We start from the raw sequence: 22,552 nt of genomic DNA, 5'->3' as shown, positions 1-22,552 counted from the left end.
ATGCGTCCGGCACCCCGTATGTAGATTAGGGGCTGGGCGCAAGGATTAGGGGGCCAGCGCCTCTGCGCCCCTAATGGACCGACTGCCACTGGTGTCATGTGACCCAATCACCGCATGCAATTTGCTTTAGTGGCTAGAGCTCTATATTGCTTATGGAATCATCAGGACACCGCTATTAAAGTTGTCACCAGAGCAAGAGGTGAGGGAAAATCCTTTAATGGTGACACGTGCTCCACCAACTATTTTGGGTTGGGAATTCCCTGTATTGTTTATAGACTTCCTCTTATTTCCCATTGATACTCCAGGACAAGAAGTCATGGGGAATCTCCCCAGCAGGACAAACAGCAACAAATAACATGAATGGGGGGGTTTAACCCCTCCCTATTCTTTAAAAAAATAAAAATAAACAGTTTGGGCTACACATACACTTTAACCACTTCCCCCGGATGAACGTCATATGACATCATTGATTTGAGTGGAGATATCTGGATGATGGTGCAACTGCACCCATCATCCAGATATCATTTTTTTCCGGTGGCAATTCCCTGCACTGTAAAAATCCATCTTATCAGCCCTCCAGTGTTTCTCTGGTCTCTCCTGTGAGAGTGAATCCGCCGGCGGTGGCACTTTACCATAGAGCTGGCCGTGGACCAGATGGTCCCTGGCCATCTCTATGACCCTCGGAGGCCAGAAGTGACATCACCGGCAGATGTAAACACTGACATTTTTTTTTTTTATGCTAGAAAGCCTTAGATCATTTTTTTCTTATCTCAGGCTTTCCAGCATAGAGGAGAGATAGGTGAGGACTTCTAGACCCCAGATCTCTCTGTAAAGAGGACCTGTCGTGCCCTATTCCTATTACAAGGGGTGTTTACATTCATTGTAATAGAAATAAAAGTGATCAAACAATACAAAATTAAAGGGAAAGTGTAAAAATAAAATAATAAAATAAACAATAATAAGAAAAAAATGTTAAGAGCCCCCATAACCTCTGTGAAAAAAAAATATACTCTATATATATATAAACTGGCGCTGATGGTGAAAAAACTTGGTGATAAAAGTGAATGTAGCTGCTATACATAAAGTGCTAGACACTTGAGCAAAGGGAAAAAATATATATAAATACAGCGCTCACAAACATAAACCCATTACAAGTGGAAAAAACAAAACATAAAATAGCTGAAAAAATAACTCATAAAGTCCACAAAATACCTGAAAAAAATGCTTCACATCCGCTGTGCAAAAAGTGCAAAAAGAGTTTCAGAAATTTTCAGGCGTACCAAGACACCCCCACATGTGTCCCCACTCACACGCATCACAACGACACCCAGCTTTTCAGTCAGGGGGTCAATTCAGACTTATAACGATATCCAGAGATGGCAAATTCAATGATGAGACTTGATGACAAATACATCTTATGCCGCGTACACACGAGCGGACTTTCCGGCAGAAAAGGTCAGATGGAACGATTCCATCGGACATTCCGATCGTGTGTTGGCTTCATCGGACCTTTTCTATCGAAAATTCCAATGAACCTAGAAATAGAACATGTTTCAAATCTTTCCAACGGACTCGATTCCTATAGAAAAAAACGTTTGTCTGTATGCTACTCCGACGGACCGAAAACGATGTAAGGGCAGCTATTGGCTACTGGCTATTGAACTTCCTTTTCGAGTCCGGTCGTACGTCATCACGTTTGAAAGGATCGGACTTTGGTGTGATCGTGTGTAGGCAAGTCCGTTTCGTCGGAACTCCATCGAAAAGTTTTTCGGAGTTCAGTTCGACGAGAAGTCCGCTCGTGTGTACGCGGCATTAAAGATGATTTCTCAGCCATATAAACAGGTACCCAAAATGAGAAAGATGGACTAATAGTGAAGTAAGCCAAGAACAGGTTTTATTGAGCATAAAAAATGCATACTTGCAGACGTAAGTTAATAATTCTAGTGCTAGTACACACTAACATGAAAAAACAAAAGTGCTTATTCTAAAGGCTTATATGGAAGTTATTGCCATAAAAAGTGTTTGGGGACCTGGGTCCTGCCCCAGGGGACATGGATCAATGCAAAAATAAAAAGTTTTAAAAACGGCCGTTTTTTCAGGAGCAGTGGTTTCAAGAATGCTTAAAATGAAACAATAAAAAGTGTAATATCCCTTTAAATTTCATGCCTGGGGGGTGTCTATAGTATGCCTGTAAAGGGGCGCATGTTTCCCTTGTTTAGAACAATACCACAGCAAAATGACATTTCTAAAGGATTCAAACCAGCAACCCTAGTACTGCTAGGTGGAAGTGCTAACCACTTAGCCGCTATGCTGCCCATTATTAGTATAATTATATGCTGCATATTAGTGTAACATATTGCATTGTACCCGATCTTAGATATGGTGGCTGCATTCGTTTCCTTCTTTTTCCAGAATTGTTTTATAAATGGGAGGATGTACACTTTTTTGCTAGAGTGACAACGCTTCGCTCACTGTACTGTGCCTGTAGAGTAGCAGCATTGTCACCCTAGGACAGGAAGTGCGTAAAGACTACAGAACACCTCCCCATCTCCATAAGACCCCTTTCACACTGGGGCGTTTTTCAGGTGCTTTAGCGTTAAAAAAAGCGCCCTGTAAAGCGCCTGAAAGAAGCCTCATCTGCAATCCCAATGGGAAAGCCCGAGCCCTTCCACACTGCCAGCGCCCGAAAAACGCTGGTAAAGCGCCGCTTAAGACCCTTTTCACACTGGGGCATTTTTCAGGCATTTTTCGGACGCTGGCAGTGTGAAAGGGCTCGGGCCATCGGCGCACCCAGCCCGGCGGCAAAAACACGAAAGCGTTGCAAGGAAGCTGCATGCAGGACATTTTTTGATGCCCTGCCAGTGCAGCGCCCCCCAGTGTGAAAGCATTCAGGCTTTCACATTGGGATTGCAAATGATGCTTCTTTCAGGCGCTTTACATGCGCTTTTTAACGCTAAAGCGCCTGAAAAACGCCCCAGTGTGAAAGGGCTCGGTCTTTCAAATTGGGATTGCAGATGAGGCTGCATTCAGGCGCTTTACAGGCGCTTTTTTTTAATGCTAAAGCACCTGAAAAACGCCTGAAAAATGCAGCAGTGTGAAAGGGGTCTAACAGGGATGAAGTGAACGAAAAGAACAAAAAACAAGCGAAGTTCATTGTTTAGAGTTTACATACACTTTAAACCACTTCAGCTCCGGAAGATTTCCCCCCTTAATGACCAGGCCATTTTTTTTTCTTTGCAATACGGCACTGCGTCGCTTTCACTGACAATTGCGCGGTCGTGCGACGCTGTACACAAATAAAATTGATGCCCATTTTTTCCCACAAATAGAGATTTCTTTTGGTGGTATTTGATCCCTTCTGCAGTTTTTATTTTTTGCGCTATAAACAGAGAAAGACTGACAATTTTGAATAAAAAACAATATTTTTTACTTTCTGCTATAAAACATTCCCAATAAAAAAAAAATGTAGAAAATCAAATTTCTTCATTAATTTAATATTGTCTTCTGCTACATATTTTTGGTAAAAAAAAAAAAAGTTATAGCGTCTTTTTAATTTTTTTAAATTGTTTTTACTAGTAATGGTGGGGATCAGCGATTTTTAAGGGACTGCGACATTGCAGCGGACAAATTGGACACAATTTTATGGGGACCAGTGACACCAATACTGTGATCAGTGCTAAATAAAATGCACCGATCACTCTATAAATGACACTGGCAGGGAAGGGGGTTAACACTAGGGGGCGATCAAAGGGTTAAATGTGTTCCCTGGGAGGTGCTTACTAACTGTGTGGGGGGATGGGATACACTGGAGGAAAAGAGAGAGATCCGTGTTTTAGCTTAGCTGAAACACAAAGATCTCTCTTTTGCTCCCTGACAGATCAGCGGTTTGCCTTGTTTACATAGGCAGACCGCTGCGCCGTCTGTCCAACAGAACGATCGGCGGGTCGCGAAACGGCCATCGCGGCCGCTGGACCCGCTGATCTGCTCCCGTTGTGTCCAATCACAGCGGGAGCGGCGCTCACGGTGGCGCACGCACGCCCCCTTACACCGTATGCACATTATCACGTACGGGTACATGATTTTGCACAGCCGGGCCGCCCTGCCCCAGTATACATGCGGTGGGCGGCCCGGAAGCGGTTAACTGTTTGTTTGTAATATAAACATGTTATATAAATATATCAGAAAGGAGGAGGATTGGGAATATTGCGGTGCTTTTAATAAATAATGCATAAAAAGTTAAATACAAAAATATAATTTCTTTATTGATACAAAGATGATAAGAAAGAGTAAGAATTCAATTAAAACCAATATAGAGCATATATATAATACATGTACTGTGTCGCTGGTGTCCCCAAAAATAAGGTGAGAAAGGTGGTCACAAGGTAGATGTTAAGTCCCAACATGTTTCGCCAATGATGGCTTTCTCAGGGGATACTGTGGGACCACCACAAATAATCCAGCTCTCAATCAATCCTGGACCAAGAGATGGGTAAATTGGGGGGGGGGGGGGTCCAAAAAAGAGATGGAGGGGCTCTTTAGATGTCAAAGAAGGCCCCAGCCGGGGATAGCGCATGGGAGTCCATGCACAGTCGCAGGAGGTAGACAAGATCCCAGTATACTCAAAACCACAAAACAAGTGTGTTCAGGGGCACCAATGTGCTAATATGATGGAAAGATGGGGCCAAAAATTGTCCCAAGACTAAGGCACAGAACTTTTTGTGTTGAAAACAAGAGTTGAAAAACTTAAACAACCATCTTTTGTTCCTCCAGGTAAATGGAAATCCAAATTTTACAGATCCAGTACAGAGATTCTAGACTTCATGTTGAGCGATGGGACATCGGTCCCGGTGCCAATGATGCGTCAGTGGGGATTGTTTAAGACGTACAAGGACAACGCGATGGGTTCCGATGTGGTGGAACTGCCATACGAGGGAAACGTATCCCTTTTCATCATCCTCCCGCAATCACGTACTCTGAGCAGCGTGGAAATAATGCTGACCGCCCAGAAGGTTAAAGAATACGTCCAATCAGTGAGAACCAGGTATTACACGAGAGTTGCTTAAAACAAAACTCCGGTTTTAACATGGTTATGAGGTCAAATCAGCCAAATGTTCATACAAATAGCAATGTGCAACTTGATGTTAATTGGATGAATGCTGGATAAACTGACAATGCGAATGAGCTGGTAAAGGGGTAGACCATAAACACAGAACAGGATACAACAAGCAATGCAACTAATGCAGTAACTGGGGTTTTCTAAGAGCAGTTACCAACTAATTACACTAGGTGGCAGGGCAGTGCTAAATAACTGATTAGTATAGAACAGTGATGGCGAACCCTTGGCACACATGCTACAGCTGGCACGCAGGGCCCTCCCTATGGGCATGCGAGCTATAGTCTTCGGAGTAGCTACGGGCACACAAAAGCTCAACATACTTTACTAGGAGGACAAATCGTCCGGTGTCCCAGCACCGCCTGCCTCCTCCAGATCACACACAGCACTCACAGCAAAAATCTTTGGAGAAAATTCTGCGGGATCAACCAGCACAGACCAGCAGGAAGAGCGACCAATCCTCCCTCAGCCGGTTAATAAAAAGACAATCAACTGGCATGGGAGGAGAAGTGGGCGTTTGTTTGTCTCTGGGTTGCCTGAATGCAGTCGCTTCGCTCCATTAGTGAGAAAGCCCAGAGATGAGCACTGCCATTATTAGTATAAAAAAAAAATAATAATACAAATTTTAATATATACAGTATCTCACAAAAGTAAGTACACCCCTCAGTCACATTTTTGTAAATCTTTTCTTGTATCTTTTCATGTGACAACACTGAAGAAATGACACTTGGCTACAATGTAAAGTAGTGAGTGTACAGCTTGTATAACAGTGTAAATTTGCTGTCCCCTCAAAATAACTCAACACACAGCCATTAATGTCTAAACCGCTGGCAACAAAAGTCAGTACACCCCTAAGTGAAAATGTCCACATTGGGCCCAAAGTGTTAATATTTTGTGTGGCCACCATTATTTTCCAGCACTGCCTTAACCCTCTTGGGCACGAAGTTCACCAGAGCTTCACAGGTTGTCACTGGAGTCCTATTCCCCTCCTCCATGATGACATCACGGAGCTGGTGGATGTTAGAGACCTTGCGCTCCTCCACCTTCCGTTTCAGGATGCCCCACAGATGCTCAATAGGGTTTAGGTCTGGAGACATGCTTGGCCAGTCCATCACCTTTACCCGCAGTTTCTTTAGCAAGGCAGTGGCCGTCTTGGAGTTGTGTTTGGGGTCGTTATGTTGGAATACTGCCCTGCGGCCCAGTCTCCAAAGGGAGGGGATCATGCTCTGCTTCAGTATGTCACAGTACATGTTGGCATTCATGGTTCCCTCAATGATCTGTAGCTCCCCAGTGCCGGCAGCACTCATGAAGCCCCAGACCATGACACTCCCACCACCATGCTTGACTGTAGACAAGACACACTTGTCTTTGTCCTCCTCACCTGGTTGCTGCCACACATGCTTGACACCATCTGAACCAAATAAGTTTATCTTGGTCTCATCAGACCACAGGACATGGTTCCAGTAATCTATGTCCTTAGACAACCTCTGGATATGATGCTGAGCACGTGACCTCAACTTCTTTGGTCGACAATGGCGAGGCCTGTTATGAGTAGAACCTGTCCTGTTAAACCGCAGTATAGTCTTGGCCACCGTGCTGCAGCTCAGTTTCAGGGTCTTGGCAATCTTCTTATAGCCTAGGTCATCTTATTGTAGAGCAACAATTCTTTTTTTCAGATCCTCAGAGAGTTCTTTGCCATGAGGTGCCATGTTGAGCTTCCAGTGACCAGTATGAGAGAGTGAGAGCGATAACACCAAATTTAACACACCTGCTCCCCATTCACACCTGAGACCTTGTAACACTAACAAGTCACATGACACTGGGGAGGGAAAATGGCTAACTGGGCCCAATTTGGACATTTTCACTTAGGGGTGTACTGACTTTTGTTGCCAGCGGTTTAGACATTAATGGCTGCGTGTTGAGTTATTTTGAGGGGACAGCAAATTTACACTGTTATACAAGCTGTACACTCACTACTTTACATTGTAGCAAAGTGTCATTTCTTCAGTGTTGTCACATGAAAAGATAGAAGAAAAGATTTACAGAACTGTAACTGAGGGGTGTACTTACTTTTGTCAGATACTGTATACACCATAGTTTGTAGACGCTATAACTTTTACGCAAACGAATCAATATACACGTATTGAGATTTTCTTTCCAAAGACACATACCAGAATACATTTTGACCTATGTTTATGAATAAATTAGATTTTTTTTTATATTTATTGGATATGTTTTAACCACTTGCCTACTGGGCACTTAAACCCCCCTCCTGCCCAGACCAATTTTCAACTTTCGGTGCTCTCACACTTTGAATGACAATTACTCAGTCATGCAACACTGTACTCAAATGAATTTTTTTGTCCTTTTTTTCATACAAATAGATGGTATTTGGTGGTATTTGATCACCTCTGGGTTTTTTATTTTTTGCGCTATAAATGAAAAAAGACCGAAAATTTTGAAAAAAAAACCCACATTTTTCTTAGTTTCTGTGATAAAATTTAGCAAATTATTAATTTTTCTTCATAAATTTTGACCACAATTTTTACTGCTACACATCTTTGGTAGAAATAACCCAAATTAGTGGATATTATTTGTTCTTTGTGAAAGTTAGAGAGTCTACAATCTGTGGTGCAAATCATAAAAAATTCATCACATCTGATGTACTGGCGGCTCTCATTTCTTGCGACCCGAACAAGCCAGGAAAGTACAAATACCCCCCAAATGACCCCTTTTTTTTTTAAAGTAGAAATTCCAAGGTATTTAGTAAGATGCATGGTGAGGTTTTTGATGTTGTCATTTTTTCCCACAATTCTTTGCAAAATGAAGATTTTTTTTGCACAAAATTGTCATTGTAATAGGTTATTTCTCTCACATGGCGTGTGTATACCACAAATAACACCCCAAAATACATTCTGCTACTCCTCCTGAGTATTACGATACCACATGTGTGATACTTTTTCACAGCCTGGCCACATAGAGAGGCCCAACATGCAGGGAGCACCTTCACGTGTTCTAGGGGCATAAATTACACATCTAATTTGTTGACTACCTATTACACTTTTGAAGGCCCTGGAGCACCAGGACAATGACACGTGACACTGATGTGGCACTGATACGTGGCACTGACGGCACATGGTACTGATGACAGATGGCACTGATGGCATGTGACACTGATGACAGATGGCACTAATACATAGCACTGATGACACGTGACACTGATGACAAATGGCACTAATATGTGGCACTGATGACACGTGACACTGATGTTGCCCTGATGACAGATGGCACTAATACGTGGCACTGATGACAGATGTCACTAATATGTGGCACTGATGACAGATGGCACTAATACGTGGCACTGATGACATGTGACATCGCGGCACTGATGACAGATGGCACTGATACGTGGCACTGATGACACTTGACACTGATAACTGATGGCACGTGACACTGACAGATGGCACTGATACATGGTGATGACACGTGACACTGATAACAGATGGCACGTGGCACTGGGGACAGATGGCACTGACAGGTGGCACTGGGGACAGATGGCACTGACAGGTGGCACTGGGGACAGATGGCACTGATAGGTGGCACTGGGGACAGTTGGCACTGATAGGCAGCACTGTGGACATATGGCACTGGGGACAGATGGCATGACAGATAGCTCTGACAGGAACTGTGGGCAGTGAATTTTCAATTATTTTTTTTGTGTGTGCACTCACCGCTGCAGCCGTCTGCCTCTGTGTGAGGAGGGAGAGCCGGCAATGAGAGATGATCTCATATGTTTACATATGAGATCACCTCTCATTGGACACGCCGATCAAGTGCTAAATGGCCGCTGGGATTGGCCAACACAGAACTTCCCCGATGCCCTCCCAGCAATTGACGTCCACGCTGTAGCCGTTTTTCGGCTATAGCACGGGCACGAAGTGGTTAAAACAGAAAGTAAAAAATATTGGGTTTTTTTCCTTCAAAATTTTCTGCCTTTTTTTGTTTATATCACAAAAAATAAAAAAACTGCAGAGGTGATCAAATACTACCAAAATAAAGCTCTATTTGTGTAAAAAAATATATATAAATTTTGTTTGGGTACAGTGCTTTACCAGTCAAAGTAGCACAGTGCCAAATAGCAAAAAATGGCCTGGTCACAAAGGGGAGCTGAAGTGGTTGTAAACAATGTTACTTTGTATCTCTCTATCTCCTGTCTGATCAATGTTTATAAACAATGTTACTTTGTATCTCTCTATCTCCTGTCTGATCAATGTTTATAAACAATGTTACTTTGTATCTCTCTATCTCCAGTCTGATCAATGTTTATAAACAATGTTACTTTGTTTCTCTCTATCTCCCATCGGAACTGTGTTGATAAACACTGAGTCAGGCAGCTCTTTTTTTTCTCAATTTTTTTTTTTAGTTAATCACAGCAGCCACTGTTAGCACTGCACTATGTACACAGCAACTCCTCAGATATAAGAATTGTCAGGAAATGAGGGGGTCATGGCAGCAGGGCAGATGGACAGGATGTGATCCTGTGTACTATGATGAAGTGTTTTGGGGCAGGTGTAGCACATCCAGTGTACTATGATGAAGTGTTTTGGGGCATGTGTAGCACATCCAGTGTCCTAAACTAGTTAATGTTGTCAAACATGGACTCAGAATTAGCATTACTGTATGTGGCCTCTCCGCTTTGTTTGCATATCACAACTGAGTGGCTTTCATGATGCCAGGGCCCCAACAGTTAAATAGGGGGGCCAAGGGAAGCTTTATTGGTAATTTCTGCCTAAATGAATAAAAGGATTTTACTAGACCACACCCTCGCTCCTACTCATTTATCAGGGCTTAAGAGGGGCGCAAGAGGTGGGAGCAAAGAAGAGACTTTTTTAATTTTCGAGGTGTAGATGGATAAAGTTAGTGCTGCTGTTCCACTGCAACACAGGGTTGGGGGGCCCCGTCAGGACAGGCTGTACGGGGCCCCATGATTTCTAACAGTGGCCATGCATGATGCGTTGCAAGCCTTCCATGTTTTGTAGTGTGTACAGACTGGGTTTGATTTACTAGAACAAGTATGAACAAGAGGTGAGGGTTGTAAATTGCTATGGTATGCCGGCATCATAAGATCACATGAGCACAGTGGACTTGTGTGTACATTGAGGCCGGGTTCACACTATCACGAATTGGATGTGGCTTCGCTGCATCCAATTCGCAGTAGCAGGAGATTTTGAATGGCTCTCTATGGAGCCGGTTCACATATCTCCGCTGCGGCTCTGGTGCAAATTTGTACAGGAGTCCTGTGCGTCTTTTGGTTCGTTTCAGGTCCGAATTAAGCCAAAAATTTGGGCTGAAATTGGACCTGAAATGGTAGACCATGACGCACCGGGTCCCTGCTGGGAGCCGCATGCATCGATAGTGTGAACCCAGCCTGAACCTCCAATAATGCTGCTTTTGCTCCTTCATTTCTGATAAGGTACACACAAGGAAATCATGTGCCAAAATTTTACCCCCCCATATAAAAATGTGACCAGTTCATAAAAGCCTAACTGGACTTTGTTAATATCTGCTCAAACATTCCAGGTGCATCAAAACAAAAAGTGTCCAAAGTCTGATAGGTTGTTCCGCAGCTGAAAAATCACAGTAGAGAAGCCTGTCCCCTGCCAGAATGCTGCAGACAATGACCCTTGCTCTCCCGTGGGAAGCAACAGTTTCTCTGCAGAGGTCCCACACTTCCCCACAAACAAGGTCGCACAAGTGAGGTGATCTCTACTAGATATGTGCACTGACAAAAAAATTGTTTGTTTTCGTTTCATTTGTTTTTTTGCTTTTTTTCAGAAATTCAAAAATTTGGAAATTTGGAAAAACGAAAATTCGGAAAAATGAAAATTCGGATTTTCAAATATCCGAATTTCCAAATTTGAAAATTTGCGAATTCTCAAATTTCCGAATTTCGAATTTCCGAATTTTCAAATTCCGAATTTCCGAGTTTTCGGATTTTCGGACATTCAAAAATTTGAAAATCCGAAAATTCCAAAAATCGGAAAGAAAGAAAGAAAATCAGTAAAATTTGAAATAATAACTAACTATTAAATTATAGGTATTGGAATTTCCTTTCAAATTTGGCTGTTAGTGAACATAACAAATACAAAATTATCTGAAGTTACGAATTATCCGAAATAACGAATGCCGCATCTAAACAAATGGAATGGAACAAATTAATAATAATAAAAAATAGGTTTTATTATTAATATTGTTATTCATTATTATTAGATCGTTACGTTCTATACGTTTAGATACGGCATTCGTTATTTCAGATAATTCATAACTTCGGATAATTTCGTATTTGTTACGTTCACTAACAGCCAAATTTGAAAGGAAATTCCAATACCTATAATTTAATATTTATTATTAGTTAGTTATTATTTCAGATTTTCAGGTTTTTGAATTTTCAGATTTTCATTCTTATTCTTGGATTTTCACATTTCCAAATTTTAGAATTTTTAAATGTATGAGATTTCGAATATTAAAATTTCCGAATTTTGAATTTCCGAATTTCCGAAATTACGTATTTACGAATTTACGAATTTCAAATTTCGAATTTTTAATTTCTGAAATTACGAATTTATGAATTTCGAATTCCTGAATTTCCGAAATTACGAATTTACGAATTTCAAAATTTGTAAATTCTGAAATTTCTAATTTCGGAAATTCGAAATTCTGAAATTTGTAATTTCAGAAATTTGGAAATTTGGGAAATTCATAATTTCGGAAATTCGGAAATTCGAAATTTGGAAATTCTGAGTTTCGGAAATTCGGAAATTTCGGGAATTCAGAAATTCAGAAATTTCAGAAATTGAAAAATTTGGAAATTTCGGAATTAATGAATTTTAAAAAACGAATTTGGAACTAAACGAATTGCACATGTCTAATCTCTACCCAGTGGGACAGAGATGGCAAAAAAATGACAGGGGTTTGTAACCCTCCGTTACTCTATCCAAAATAAAAAAAAGTGGTTTTCCTTAGGTGTATGATGGTTCTTAAAGGTTGAAGATCACGCTGGACTGACTTGCTCAATTGAGGGTCTGTGAGTGGGTGATGGTTCGGGTGGGTTGGGAGAGTTTGCGCCCGATAAATCCAGCCCAACTGGACTGAATGGTGGCGGTGAGCCCTTTTGAGGGGGCTTGGGCTGCTACCTCTGCGTATGGCCTCAAGGTCATTTCCCCAAGAACTTGTGGTGGTAGGTTAATGGAGCACCCGATATCCGATTAGAAGCAAAATGAAGGTTAATAAATCATTGTTTTATTGAAAGTTGCAAAACATAATAAAGCCAACACGTTTCAAGGGAACAATGACTCCCCCTTCTTCAGGGCTGCTGCTGTATGTTAATGGTGAGTGAGGATGTAACCCAGCTGATGTATCTGTGACACCAAAAATGAGAACGTTGCTGTATTACTCCGGCAGTGGCAGCATAGCATAGCTGCCATAGCTTTCTCGTTTTTGGTGTCACAGATATACCAGCTGGGTTACATCCTCTCTCACCATGAACATACAGCAGCTTCACTGAAGAAGGAGGAGTCCTTGTTACCCCAACCTTCATTTTTCTTCTAATTGGATATTGGGCGCTCCTTTAACCTACCACCACAAGTTCTTAGGTGTATGCTGGAATTCTAATTTAAATTCTGATTGGCTGCAGTAGCTTGCAAACACTTTTTGCCTCATTGAGAAAGCCTGGGATAGTTGGTATCGCTAATACAAGCTACATTTGGCCACCGTTGTGCTTATTTCCTGTCTTTTGGGAAGCAAGCTGGTGGGTTCCAGTGTCATTTCTGGAACACACACGTTGTGTTTTCATTTCCGGTCTTCTGATCATAAATAGGTGACCAGCGTGGACATAGCCACGCCCCCTCATGATGTCTATGATGACGAAACGCGTAGGAGGTGCTGAGGTACAGGACGTTGCCACGCTTGACAATCAGACATTTTGCTGGGTAGAAACGGTCGCTTCTTATGTCTTATTGTTGTCAGTGGACACAAATGCGATTTTACATATGATGTCTGTGAGTACTTTGGCACTTTTTTATTAAAGCACCATAACACTAATACTGCACAATAAAGTGTTTATGTTTTACCTCCATGTGAGATTTGATTAATTTCTGGAAAGGAGACTTAGCCTGATGGTCACATTCTCTGTGGATTCAGAGGAGCTTCATGTCCATATTGTAAACAATCCTGTATTGACTACTTTATTCGGGTAGTCCAACATTTAGGGTAAGGCTCAGTGTGTGTTCTTTTCATCGGTGGTGGTTTCCATTTGCCTAAACACCTTCTGTTTGGGATTATCATCACTGGACTCTTTTGGAACTTTGATCCAAGTTATTAGGGACTATATATCTATCCAGAACCATTGCATTTAAATAATACACTATTCACTTGGTGTTTTTGTTCTTTTAAAGTGCTGCATTTTAATTTTATTGCTAATACAGACACTGATGTGTATTTTCCCCTACAGTTTTATCAGGCTTCGCATACCCAAATTATCCTTCAACCATCTGGTCGATCTGAGACATCACATGATGGTCATGGGCATGGAGAGCATGTTCACTGAGAACGCCAACTTTTTAAGGTTCTCAAAGGATGAAAAGTTACAGGTTTCAGACGTAAGTATCTTTCTTTTGTCAAACCACTAATCCACAAGTACGTTCTCTGTTCTCCTAGCAGCTTATCTTTTCCTCATTACTGACTTCCATTCCTTGTTCTGTGCTGTGTCTCTGTGTGGAGGTGGCCATCTTGGTGTAGGCAGGGCTTAGCTTCCTCATATGTCAGAGCTGTCCCCCCTGATGACTGGTGACCTGATGTGGGGTAATGATGATGAAGAAGCAGCAAGATGGGCAGGGACACACAGATCCAAAGAATGAATGAGGGGGAAGCATAGAGATCCTTGCACTGTAGGTCTTCAGATACAGCTTCCTCTCCAGCAAGGTGAACCGTGAACTGTACCAAAGACGTTGAGATTATTGGCCTAGAAAACACAAACATAGCGTTTCACTTTAAGAATCCAAAGAAAAATTCAGTGCCTGATTTTAAGATATTGTAACATCACAAGTTCATTCTACAGGACCAAAATTATTTTTTTTTGGTTTATGATATGGGGGTTGGTTAGCTCAGAAATGGTGAGTCCACATAAGTCATAACTACACTATATAATTACCAAAAGTATTGGGACGCCTGCCTTTACACGCGTATGAACTTTAATGGCATCCTAGTCTTAGTCCGTAGGGTTCAATATTGAGTTGGCCCACCCTTCACAGCTATAACAGCTTAAACTCTTCTGGGAAGGCCATCCACAAGGTTTAGGAGTGTGTCGTGGATTCTCCCATCCATGTTTTTATGGACCTTGCTTTGTGCACTGGTGCGCAGTCATGTTGGAACGGGAAGGGGCCATCCCCAAACTGTTCCCACAAACTTGGGAGCATGAAATTGTCCAAAATGTCTTGGTATGCTGACACCCTTTCCCTTTCCTGTAACTAAGGGGCCAAGCCCAACCCCTGAAAAACAACCCCTCACCCTAATCCCCCCTCCACCAAATGATTTGGACCAGTGCACAAAGCAAGGTCCATAAAGACGTGGATGAGCCAGTTTGGGGTGGAGGAACCTGACTGGCCTGCACAGAGTCCTGACCTCAAACCTGATAGAACACCTTTGGGATGAATTAGAGTCAGGCCTTCTCAACCACATCAGTATCTGACCTCACAAATGCTCTTCTGGGAAAATGGTCAAACATTCCCATAGACACACTCCTAAACCTTGTGGACATCCCCCAGATGAGTTGAAGCTGTTATAGCTGCAAAGAGTGGGCCAACTCAATTGAACCCTACGGATTAAGACTGGGATGCCATTAAAGTTCATGTGCATGTAAAGGCAGGCATCCCAATACTTTTACAATATAGTGTATATTTAAGGGCATCGCAGCCCACTTTTATTGAAACAAAACATAAAGTCTAAACAGCACAAGGTTTCCCACACAGGGGCCTCAGCGCTAATATAAAATGCAGAGCCACCTGGCTCTCCTGTCAGCAGCACCTCTGCTATTTGTACTGGTCTCCCAGACCATAGGCTCCTCGGGCTCACTCAGGCTATGCTTGCAGCACCTCTCTACATGGGCCCATTCTTGGCCTCTGGGCAGGGTTCTCCCAGTGCCCTGGGCTCTCTCACTCTTAAGACTTACAATCCCCCCCAGGCTCTCTAGTTGCCTCAGCTCTTGCGGTCCTCTGCCTTTTTTTGCTTTTTTCGGAAATTTGGTAATCCTGAAATTCGGATTTTCAAATTTCCGAATTTTCAAATTTTCTAATTTCGAATTTTTGAATTTCCAAATTTCCAAAATTTCTAATTTACGGAATTCAAAAATTCGGAAGTTCAAAAATTCGAAAATTCAAAAATCTGAAAAAAAGAAAGAAAAATCAGTAAAATTCGAAATAATAACTAACTAATAATAACTTACTATTAAATTATAGGTATTGGAATTTCCTTTCAAATTTGTCTATTTGTGAACGTAACAAATATGAATTCATCCAAAGTTACGAATCATCCGAAATAACGAATGCCGCATCTAAACAAATGAAATGGAACAAATTACTAATAAATAATAATAATAAAAATGTCATGCAAAAAAGGAGAGAAAAGAGGAACACCTCTTTCTCCAAAATAAATGGGATTTTACAAGGAAATACTAAGTCCATCAGAAGTAGGTAATGATCAATCAAATTGATAAAAATATACAAATTTTATTTAATATAATTAAAATATAACACAAAAATTGACATTATAAGAAAATTACCATCCAGTAGTATACTTCAGAATTCATATGTGACTATCAGCCAACATGTTTCGCAAAGACCTTTTCGCTTCATCAGGGCTAGACACGATATCACTGATTCATATTAACTGAATCAGTGATATCGTGTCTAGCCCTGATGATGCGAAAAGTTCTTTGCGAAACATGTTGGCTGATAGTCACGTATGAATTCTGAAATATACTACTGGATGGTCATTTTCTTATAATGTCAATTTTTGTGTTATATTTTAATTATATTAAATAAAATTTGTATATTTTTATCAATTTGATTGATCATTACCTATTTCTGATGGACTTAGTATTTCCTTGTAAAATCCCATTTATTTTGGAGAAAGAGGTGTTCCTCTTTTCTCTCCATTTTTTGCATGATATATGTTATTAGGGATTGGGAGATTTGTCTGTACTATCCCCTGGTATAGTCCAACCACTCATGTTCATTAAATAATAAAAATGTTTTATTATTGTTATTGTTATTTATTATTATTAGATCGTTACATTCCATTCATTTAGATATGGCATTCGTTATTTCAGATAATTTGTAATTTCAGATAAATTCGTACTCGTTACGTTCACTAACAGCCAAATTTGAAAGGAAATTCCAATACCTATAACTTAATAGTTAGTTATTAGTTAGTTATTATTTCAGATTTTCGGATTTTCTATTTTTCAGATTTTCATTCTTTTGAATTTTCAATGTCGAATTTCCGAATTTTCGAATTTCCTCACTTCGAATTTCCGAACTATACAATTTCCGAAATTTACAATTTTTGAAATTTGGTTTCTTCCAACTTCGGAAATTTAGAATTTCCGAATTCCGAATTTCCGAAAATGCCGAATTTCCGACATTTTGAAAAACTCGGAAATTCGAAATTTGGGAAATTTAAAAATTCAGAAATTCTGAGATTTCGGAATCAACGAATTTGTCAAAATTTGTTAAAGAAACGAATTTGGAACTAAACGAATTGCACATGTCTAGCGGTAGGACTTCATACTCTCACAGGCCGGACATACACTTTAACTACTTGCGGACCGCCCGGCGTCGTTGTACGTCGGCTGTGTGAAGTGGAATATCGTTGTTATGGCAGCAGATAGCTACCATAACCCTGGTCTCCCCACCTGCTTACTGGAGCCATCGATAGCGGCGGAGACGATCAAATGCTTTCTCCTATGAGGCCTGGAGCCGAGTGAGGGAAAGATGGCCCCCACTCAGCTCCATACCATTGGATTGCGGAAGCGACGTCAAACGTCACTTCTGCCCAATGGTCTTAAAGGGGAAATTTTTGTTTTTGTAAAAAAGACATTTATTGATTTTATTTATTTTATTTATTTATTTGTGTAAATGTGAGATCTGAGGTCTTTTTGACGCCAAATCTTACATTAAAGAGGTCCTGTCATGCTTTTTTTTCCTATTATAAGGATGTTTACATAGGAATAATAGGAATAAAAGTGAACAATTTTTTTAAAAGGACATTGTAAAAATAAAAAGTATAGGTATAAATAAAAAGCAAAAGAAATAAGAAAAAGAAAAAAAAATGTAAAGCTCCCCGTCCCGCCGAGCTCGTGCAGAAGCGAATGCATATATAAGTCGCGCCCCCATATGAAATCTTTGTATAAACCACACATGTGAGGTATCGCCGCGATCATTAGAGTGAGATCAATAATTCTAGCCCTAGACCTCCTCTATACCGCAAAACTGGTAACCTGTAAAAATTTTTAACCGTCGCCTATGGAGATTTTTAAGGGTCAGAATTTGGCACCATTCCACGAGCGGCCGCACTTTTGAAGCGTGACATGTTGGGTATCAATTTACTCGGCGTAACATTATCTTTCACAATATAAAAAAAATTGGGCTAACTTTACTGTTGTCTTATTTTTTAATTCAAAAAAGTGTATTTTTTTCCAAAGAAATTGCGCTTGTAAGACCGCTGCGCAAATACGGTGTGACATAAAGTATTGCAACAACCGATATTTTATTCTCTAGGGTGTTATATATATTGTTTGGGGGTTCTAAGTAATTTTCTAGCAAAAAAAAAATTATTTAACTTGATTTAAACACCAAGTATGAAAAATAGGCCTGGTCATTAAGTACCGTATTTTTCGCTCCATAAGACTCACCTGACCATAAGACGCACCTAGGTTTTAGAGGTTGAAAACAAGAAAAAAATATTCTGAACCAAATGGTGTACTAAAATATTTTCCAGTGCCCATGAAATGCAGAGTGACCATTACCATAGAAATGCAGAGTGACCATTGCCATAGAAATGCAGAGTGACCATTGCCATAGAAATGCAGAGTGACCATTGCCATAGAAATGCAGAGTGACCATTGCCTTACCTGATGTTATCCCAGCGGCCTGCCTTTTCCTCCTGTCCTTGGTCCGCCCTCCTCCTCCTCCCCGGCCATCGTTCCTGGGAGCCAACTCCTGCCTTCGCCTCTTCCTCCTGCCACTCCTGTCAGAGTCCCCGGCCCTGCATTCTTACTGCCTCTATGGTGTCGGGCTGCGCGAGGGACAGCTGGCACTTCTCCCTCCTCCATCAGGCCCATAGTGGCCTGTTTTCTGTCTCGCCCGGCGCCCACATGGGGGTTTTGAAAGTCTTTCCCCGCTCTCCTGCCTCTCTTCCGGTGGTGGCGGCGGGAGGCGATGCGAGTGGTGGCAGGGGGCGGTGCCAGCGGCGGCGGGGGGCGGTGCCTATATTCACACCATAAGACGCAGTGTCATTTTCCCCCATATTTCTGGGGGAAAAAAATTGCGTCTTATGGTCCAAAAAATACGGTAGTTAAAGCGGAAGTAAAACCATCCATAAAACAGTTACATTCCCGGCACGTGCCAGAAATGTGAGACTCTCATTGGTTGTGCTCTCAACCAAATTGTCAAATCATCCAATAGCTGGTGTCATAACTGATCACATGTGCAGCGTCATGGCATTTGTAGATTAAACGGAGGCAAAGATGGTGGCTTCCTTGGCTGAAAACGATAGGGGGGTTTACTTACACTTTAAGTTCTGACTGATTTACCTTAGTCCTAAATTTTATTATTTATATATTTTGCATGCTTTTAACTTATTTTTTTAAGTAAATTCATTTCTTTACTTTTTTTTGTTGACAGATTTACCACCAGTCTTATATTGACATCGAAGAGGAAGAAACAGAGATGAGTAGTGCAACCGATGCCAAATTTAACATCGTTATCCCTAGTCTCTTTTTTAATGTTGACCGTCCATTCATCATGCTGATCTACCACAAAGTTGCCGAAACCATTCTCGGGATGGGCCGAGTCATGAACCCTTCTTGGTCAGTTCCCCAGCAGCAGGGACAGGGAGAAATAAGATAAAGCCCATATAAACTGCAATACAAAATGAATCTATTCTGCTCATAATAAAGCGAATGTGCCGAACAATTTCCGTGTCGTGGTTTTCTCTGTATCGTGTTCCAAGCCAGCGAGCTTCAAGGATGCCCCCGATAAGGGGGCGAAGGAGAGAGTGAAAATCAGCTTTGGTCAAAACTTTCATAATAAAGCAGCCAGATAGTTTTAGGGGCGCCCAAAATGAGGGACGCAAGAGGAGGAAATAGGCGCAGAGGGATTTTTAGTCCCTTAAAAATCATAGACAGTTAGGAGCTATAAAGTGCAACAAAAATTTCTCAAAACCAAGATGGCCGACAGAAACCCAGAAAGGCTGAGCAACTTAGGAACACTTTGCCAATACTTCCTTCCTTACCCTTGGTGGTACAAAAAAAAATATGCTAACATGAAGCAGCACCTAAAGAAACATATTGAAATTACATTTTACTGGTATTGATTTTATTTTGGTGGAAATTACAATGAATTATCTGTCCACTACATTGGACACCAGGCATCACTGGTTATATCTCAGCTACAATTCATACTATTTCTGGAAATGTATTTTTATTGAAAATAATGCAGCTGCCTTTTGGCTGCACATCATTTTATTTACACTATTAATTTGCAGTTTTTGTAACAAAAACATAATTTTGTGCAGATAAGTCCTGTTATGTGAGTAAGGCCTCATGCCCACGGGAGGCTTTGCTAGCTCTGGTAGATGCCTTTCCTCCTGGCAGCATAATTTCTGCTTCAAAAAAATGCTTGGCGCTTGTAAACACCGTAAGAGCTAGCATCAAAGGTAGAGTTTAATGGCTTCCCACCCAGCCACTGTACATAAACGGCTGGGTCAGTGGTGGCCCGTCTATTAGGCTTCAAGAAAGGGTGGGATCTGGGGGGGGCAGAGCACTGCGTCCTGATTCCACCCAGTTCCATCCAGCCACCAGTGTTGGAGATAGTGCTACTGAGCGACCGACCGGGGGGGGGGGGGGGTATTGTAGCATACTGTTTGCCGCCTCCCCAAAAAAAATTTCCACCAGCCACCACTGCCAAAGAGTTTAATCTTTGTTTCATCGGACCAGAGAATTTTGTTTCTCATGGTCTGAGAGTCCTTCAGGTGCCTTTTGGCAAACTCTAGATGGGCTGTCATGTGCCTTTTACTGAGGAGTGTCTTCCGTCTGGCCACTCTACTGTACAGGCCTGATTGGTGGAGTGCTGCAGAGATGGTTGTTCTTCTGGAAGGTTCTCCTCTTTCCATAGAAAAACGCTGGAGGTCTGTCAGAGTGACCATCGGGTTCTTGGTCACCTCCCTGACCAAGGACCTTCTCCCCCGATCGCTCAGTTTGGCCAGGCGGCCCGCTCTAGGAAGAGTCCTGGTGGTTCCAAACTTCTTCCATTTACAAACAAAGCGCGAACTACGTGTATCATCACAGGGTCATACTGTGGATATCCTTTGATGCAGACAAAACAGGGAAGGTGGTTCACCGCTCAGGTAGACTTGCTCCCAGGTGTGTGTTGAGTAGATCCTTCAGAGGAGGGGAGTCCCAGGTGCTGGCTAAATGCAAATTGAAGCAGGGTTTGGAACAAGAGAATCTGGATGCCACACACTGGATGAAGTTGAAAATTCTTCTTTATTGTAAAAATAGGATCATCAAAAATACAGGACAATCAGGCAGATGGTACAGACACAGCTGACGCGTTTCGCACTCTAGTTTGAGTGCTTACTCATAGCTGATGAGTAAGCACTCAAACTAGAGTGTGAAACGCGTCAGCTGTGTCTGTACCATCTGCCTGATTGTCCTGTATTTTTGATGATCCTATTTTTACAATAAAGAAGAATTTTCAACTTCATCCAGTGTGTGGCATCCAGATTCTCTTGTTCCAAACCTTGCTTCATACTGTGGATACACAAGTAACAGTGTTCCAACGTCCCAGTATTGTTTGGAAGAAATTAGAGTAGAAACATGGACTTCATGGGCACACGTATGTATTAGGTAAAAAGTATTTTTTAATAGGATAAATTTAAAACCATTGTATACAAACACATTAAAAAACATATAATTGAGTGACCTCAAGAACTCTCATAACACCTCTAATATATATATATATATATATATATATATATATATATATATATATATATATATATATACACCACATGTAACAAACACAAAGGTTTGGAGCGCGTAGAATGATATAAATCCAATGGTTGGAGAGCTGGAGTCGTGGATACGTGGTTAGGTGGAGTCGTGTTCGGAGGTCGCTCAGAAAATCGCTCTACATGTTACGCGCTTTGATGCGCTTCTTCAGGAGCTTGCGTGTCTAATGGACGTGTAGGAAGGTATCATATGAATACATAAAAATATCTGGAAAAAACGTGATTACAGTGGAACCTTGGTTTACGAGTAATACGGTTAACGAGCCTTTTGAAAGACGAGCAACTTTTTTTTTTTTTTTTTAATACTGACTCGGTTTTGTGAGTGTTGTCTCGCAAAACGAGCAGAATTCAAGCTAATGGGCGGCGGGGACACTCGGAACGGTTCGGAACTGTTCGTAAATACTCGGAATGACTCAAAAATACTTGGGAACACTCGGAAATACTCAGTTCCCGAGTGTTTCCGAGCCTTTCCAAGTTCAGCTGAGCTGTCCCCGAGTATTTCTGAGGCTCTTCAGTGCCCCCCCCACCTCTGGCCACATGCGGTATTGCAAGTAATAGAAGCCAATGCGGAACGTATTATCTTCGTTTCCATTGACTTCTATGGGGAAACTCGCTTTAAAATGCGAGCGATTTGGATTACAAGCATTCTCCTGGAACGGATTATGCTCGTAATCCAAGGTTCCACTGTACATATAAATAAAAAGATCACTTTGGTGAGGCCCAACACTGCATGCAGCCCAGAACAGGTAACCAAAGAGGGGACAAGAAACAGGGCCCCTCCATGTGGGGACACATATATATATATATATATATATATATATATATATATATATATATATCTCAAGATAGCATATTTACAGAAAAATATATAGTTGAACATACAGCCAATATAAATTGTATTATTGTACTCTAGCAAATGAATATATAAGAGAATTGTCCCATAGTTTCAAAGTAAAAAAATCTATAAAAGAAAAAGTAAAAAATCTTTTATAGATTTTTTACTTTGAAACTATGGGACAATTCTCTTCGCCCATGTTTATTCGTAAATCTATATATCTTGTTATTATTCTGTGAGAACTTTTTAACCATGTA

The 22,552-nt window shown here is 41.3% G+C and overlaps 1 protein-coding gene across 1 annotated transcript in view; it reads left to right on the top strand.

The window, feature by feature from the left end:
* The window catches only part of LOC141117717 (serine protease inhibitor A3K-like), a 33,838-nt gene extending 14,506 nt beyond the window's left edge, over window positions 1-19,332 (top strand). Inside the window, exons 3-5 of the mRNA XM_073610723.1 lie at window positions 4,771-5,041; window positions 13,623-13,770; window positions 19,072-19,332. Coding sequence (XP_073466824.1) covers window positions 4,771-5,041; window positions 13,623-13,770; window positions 19,072-19,296 — 644 coding nt within the window. The 3' untranslated portion in view covers window positions 19,297-19,332. The remainder of the gene's footprint in view (window positions 1-4,770; window positions 5,042-13,622; window positions 13,771-19,071) is intronic.
* The last annotated feature ends 3,220 nt before the right edge of the window (window positions 19,333-22,552 follow it).

The sequence above is a fragment of the Aquarana catesbeiana genome, linkage group LG13 (assembly GCF_042186555.1).
Source record: "Aquarana catesbeiana isolate 2022-GZ linkage group LG13, ASM4218655v1, whole genome shotgun sequence".
NCBI lineage: Eukaryota > Metazoa > Chordata > Amphibia > Anura > Ranidae > Aquarana > Aquarana catesbeiana.
This window is presented reverse-complemented; position numbering and strand designations above follow the sequence as displayed.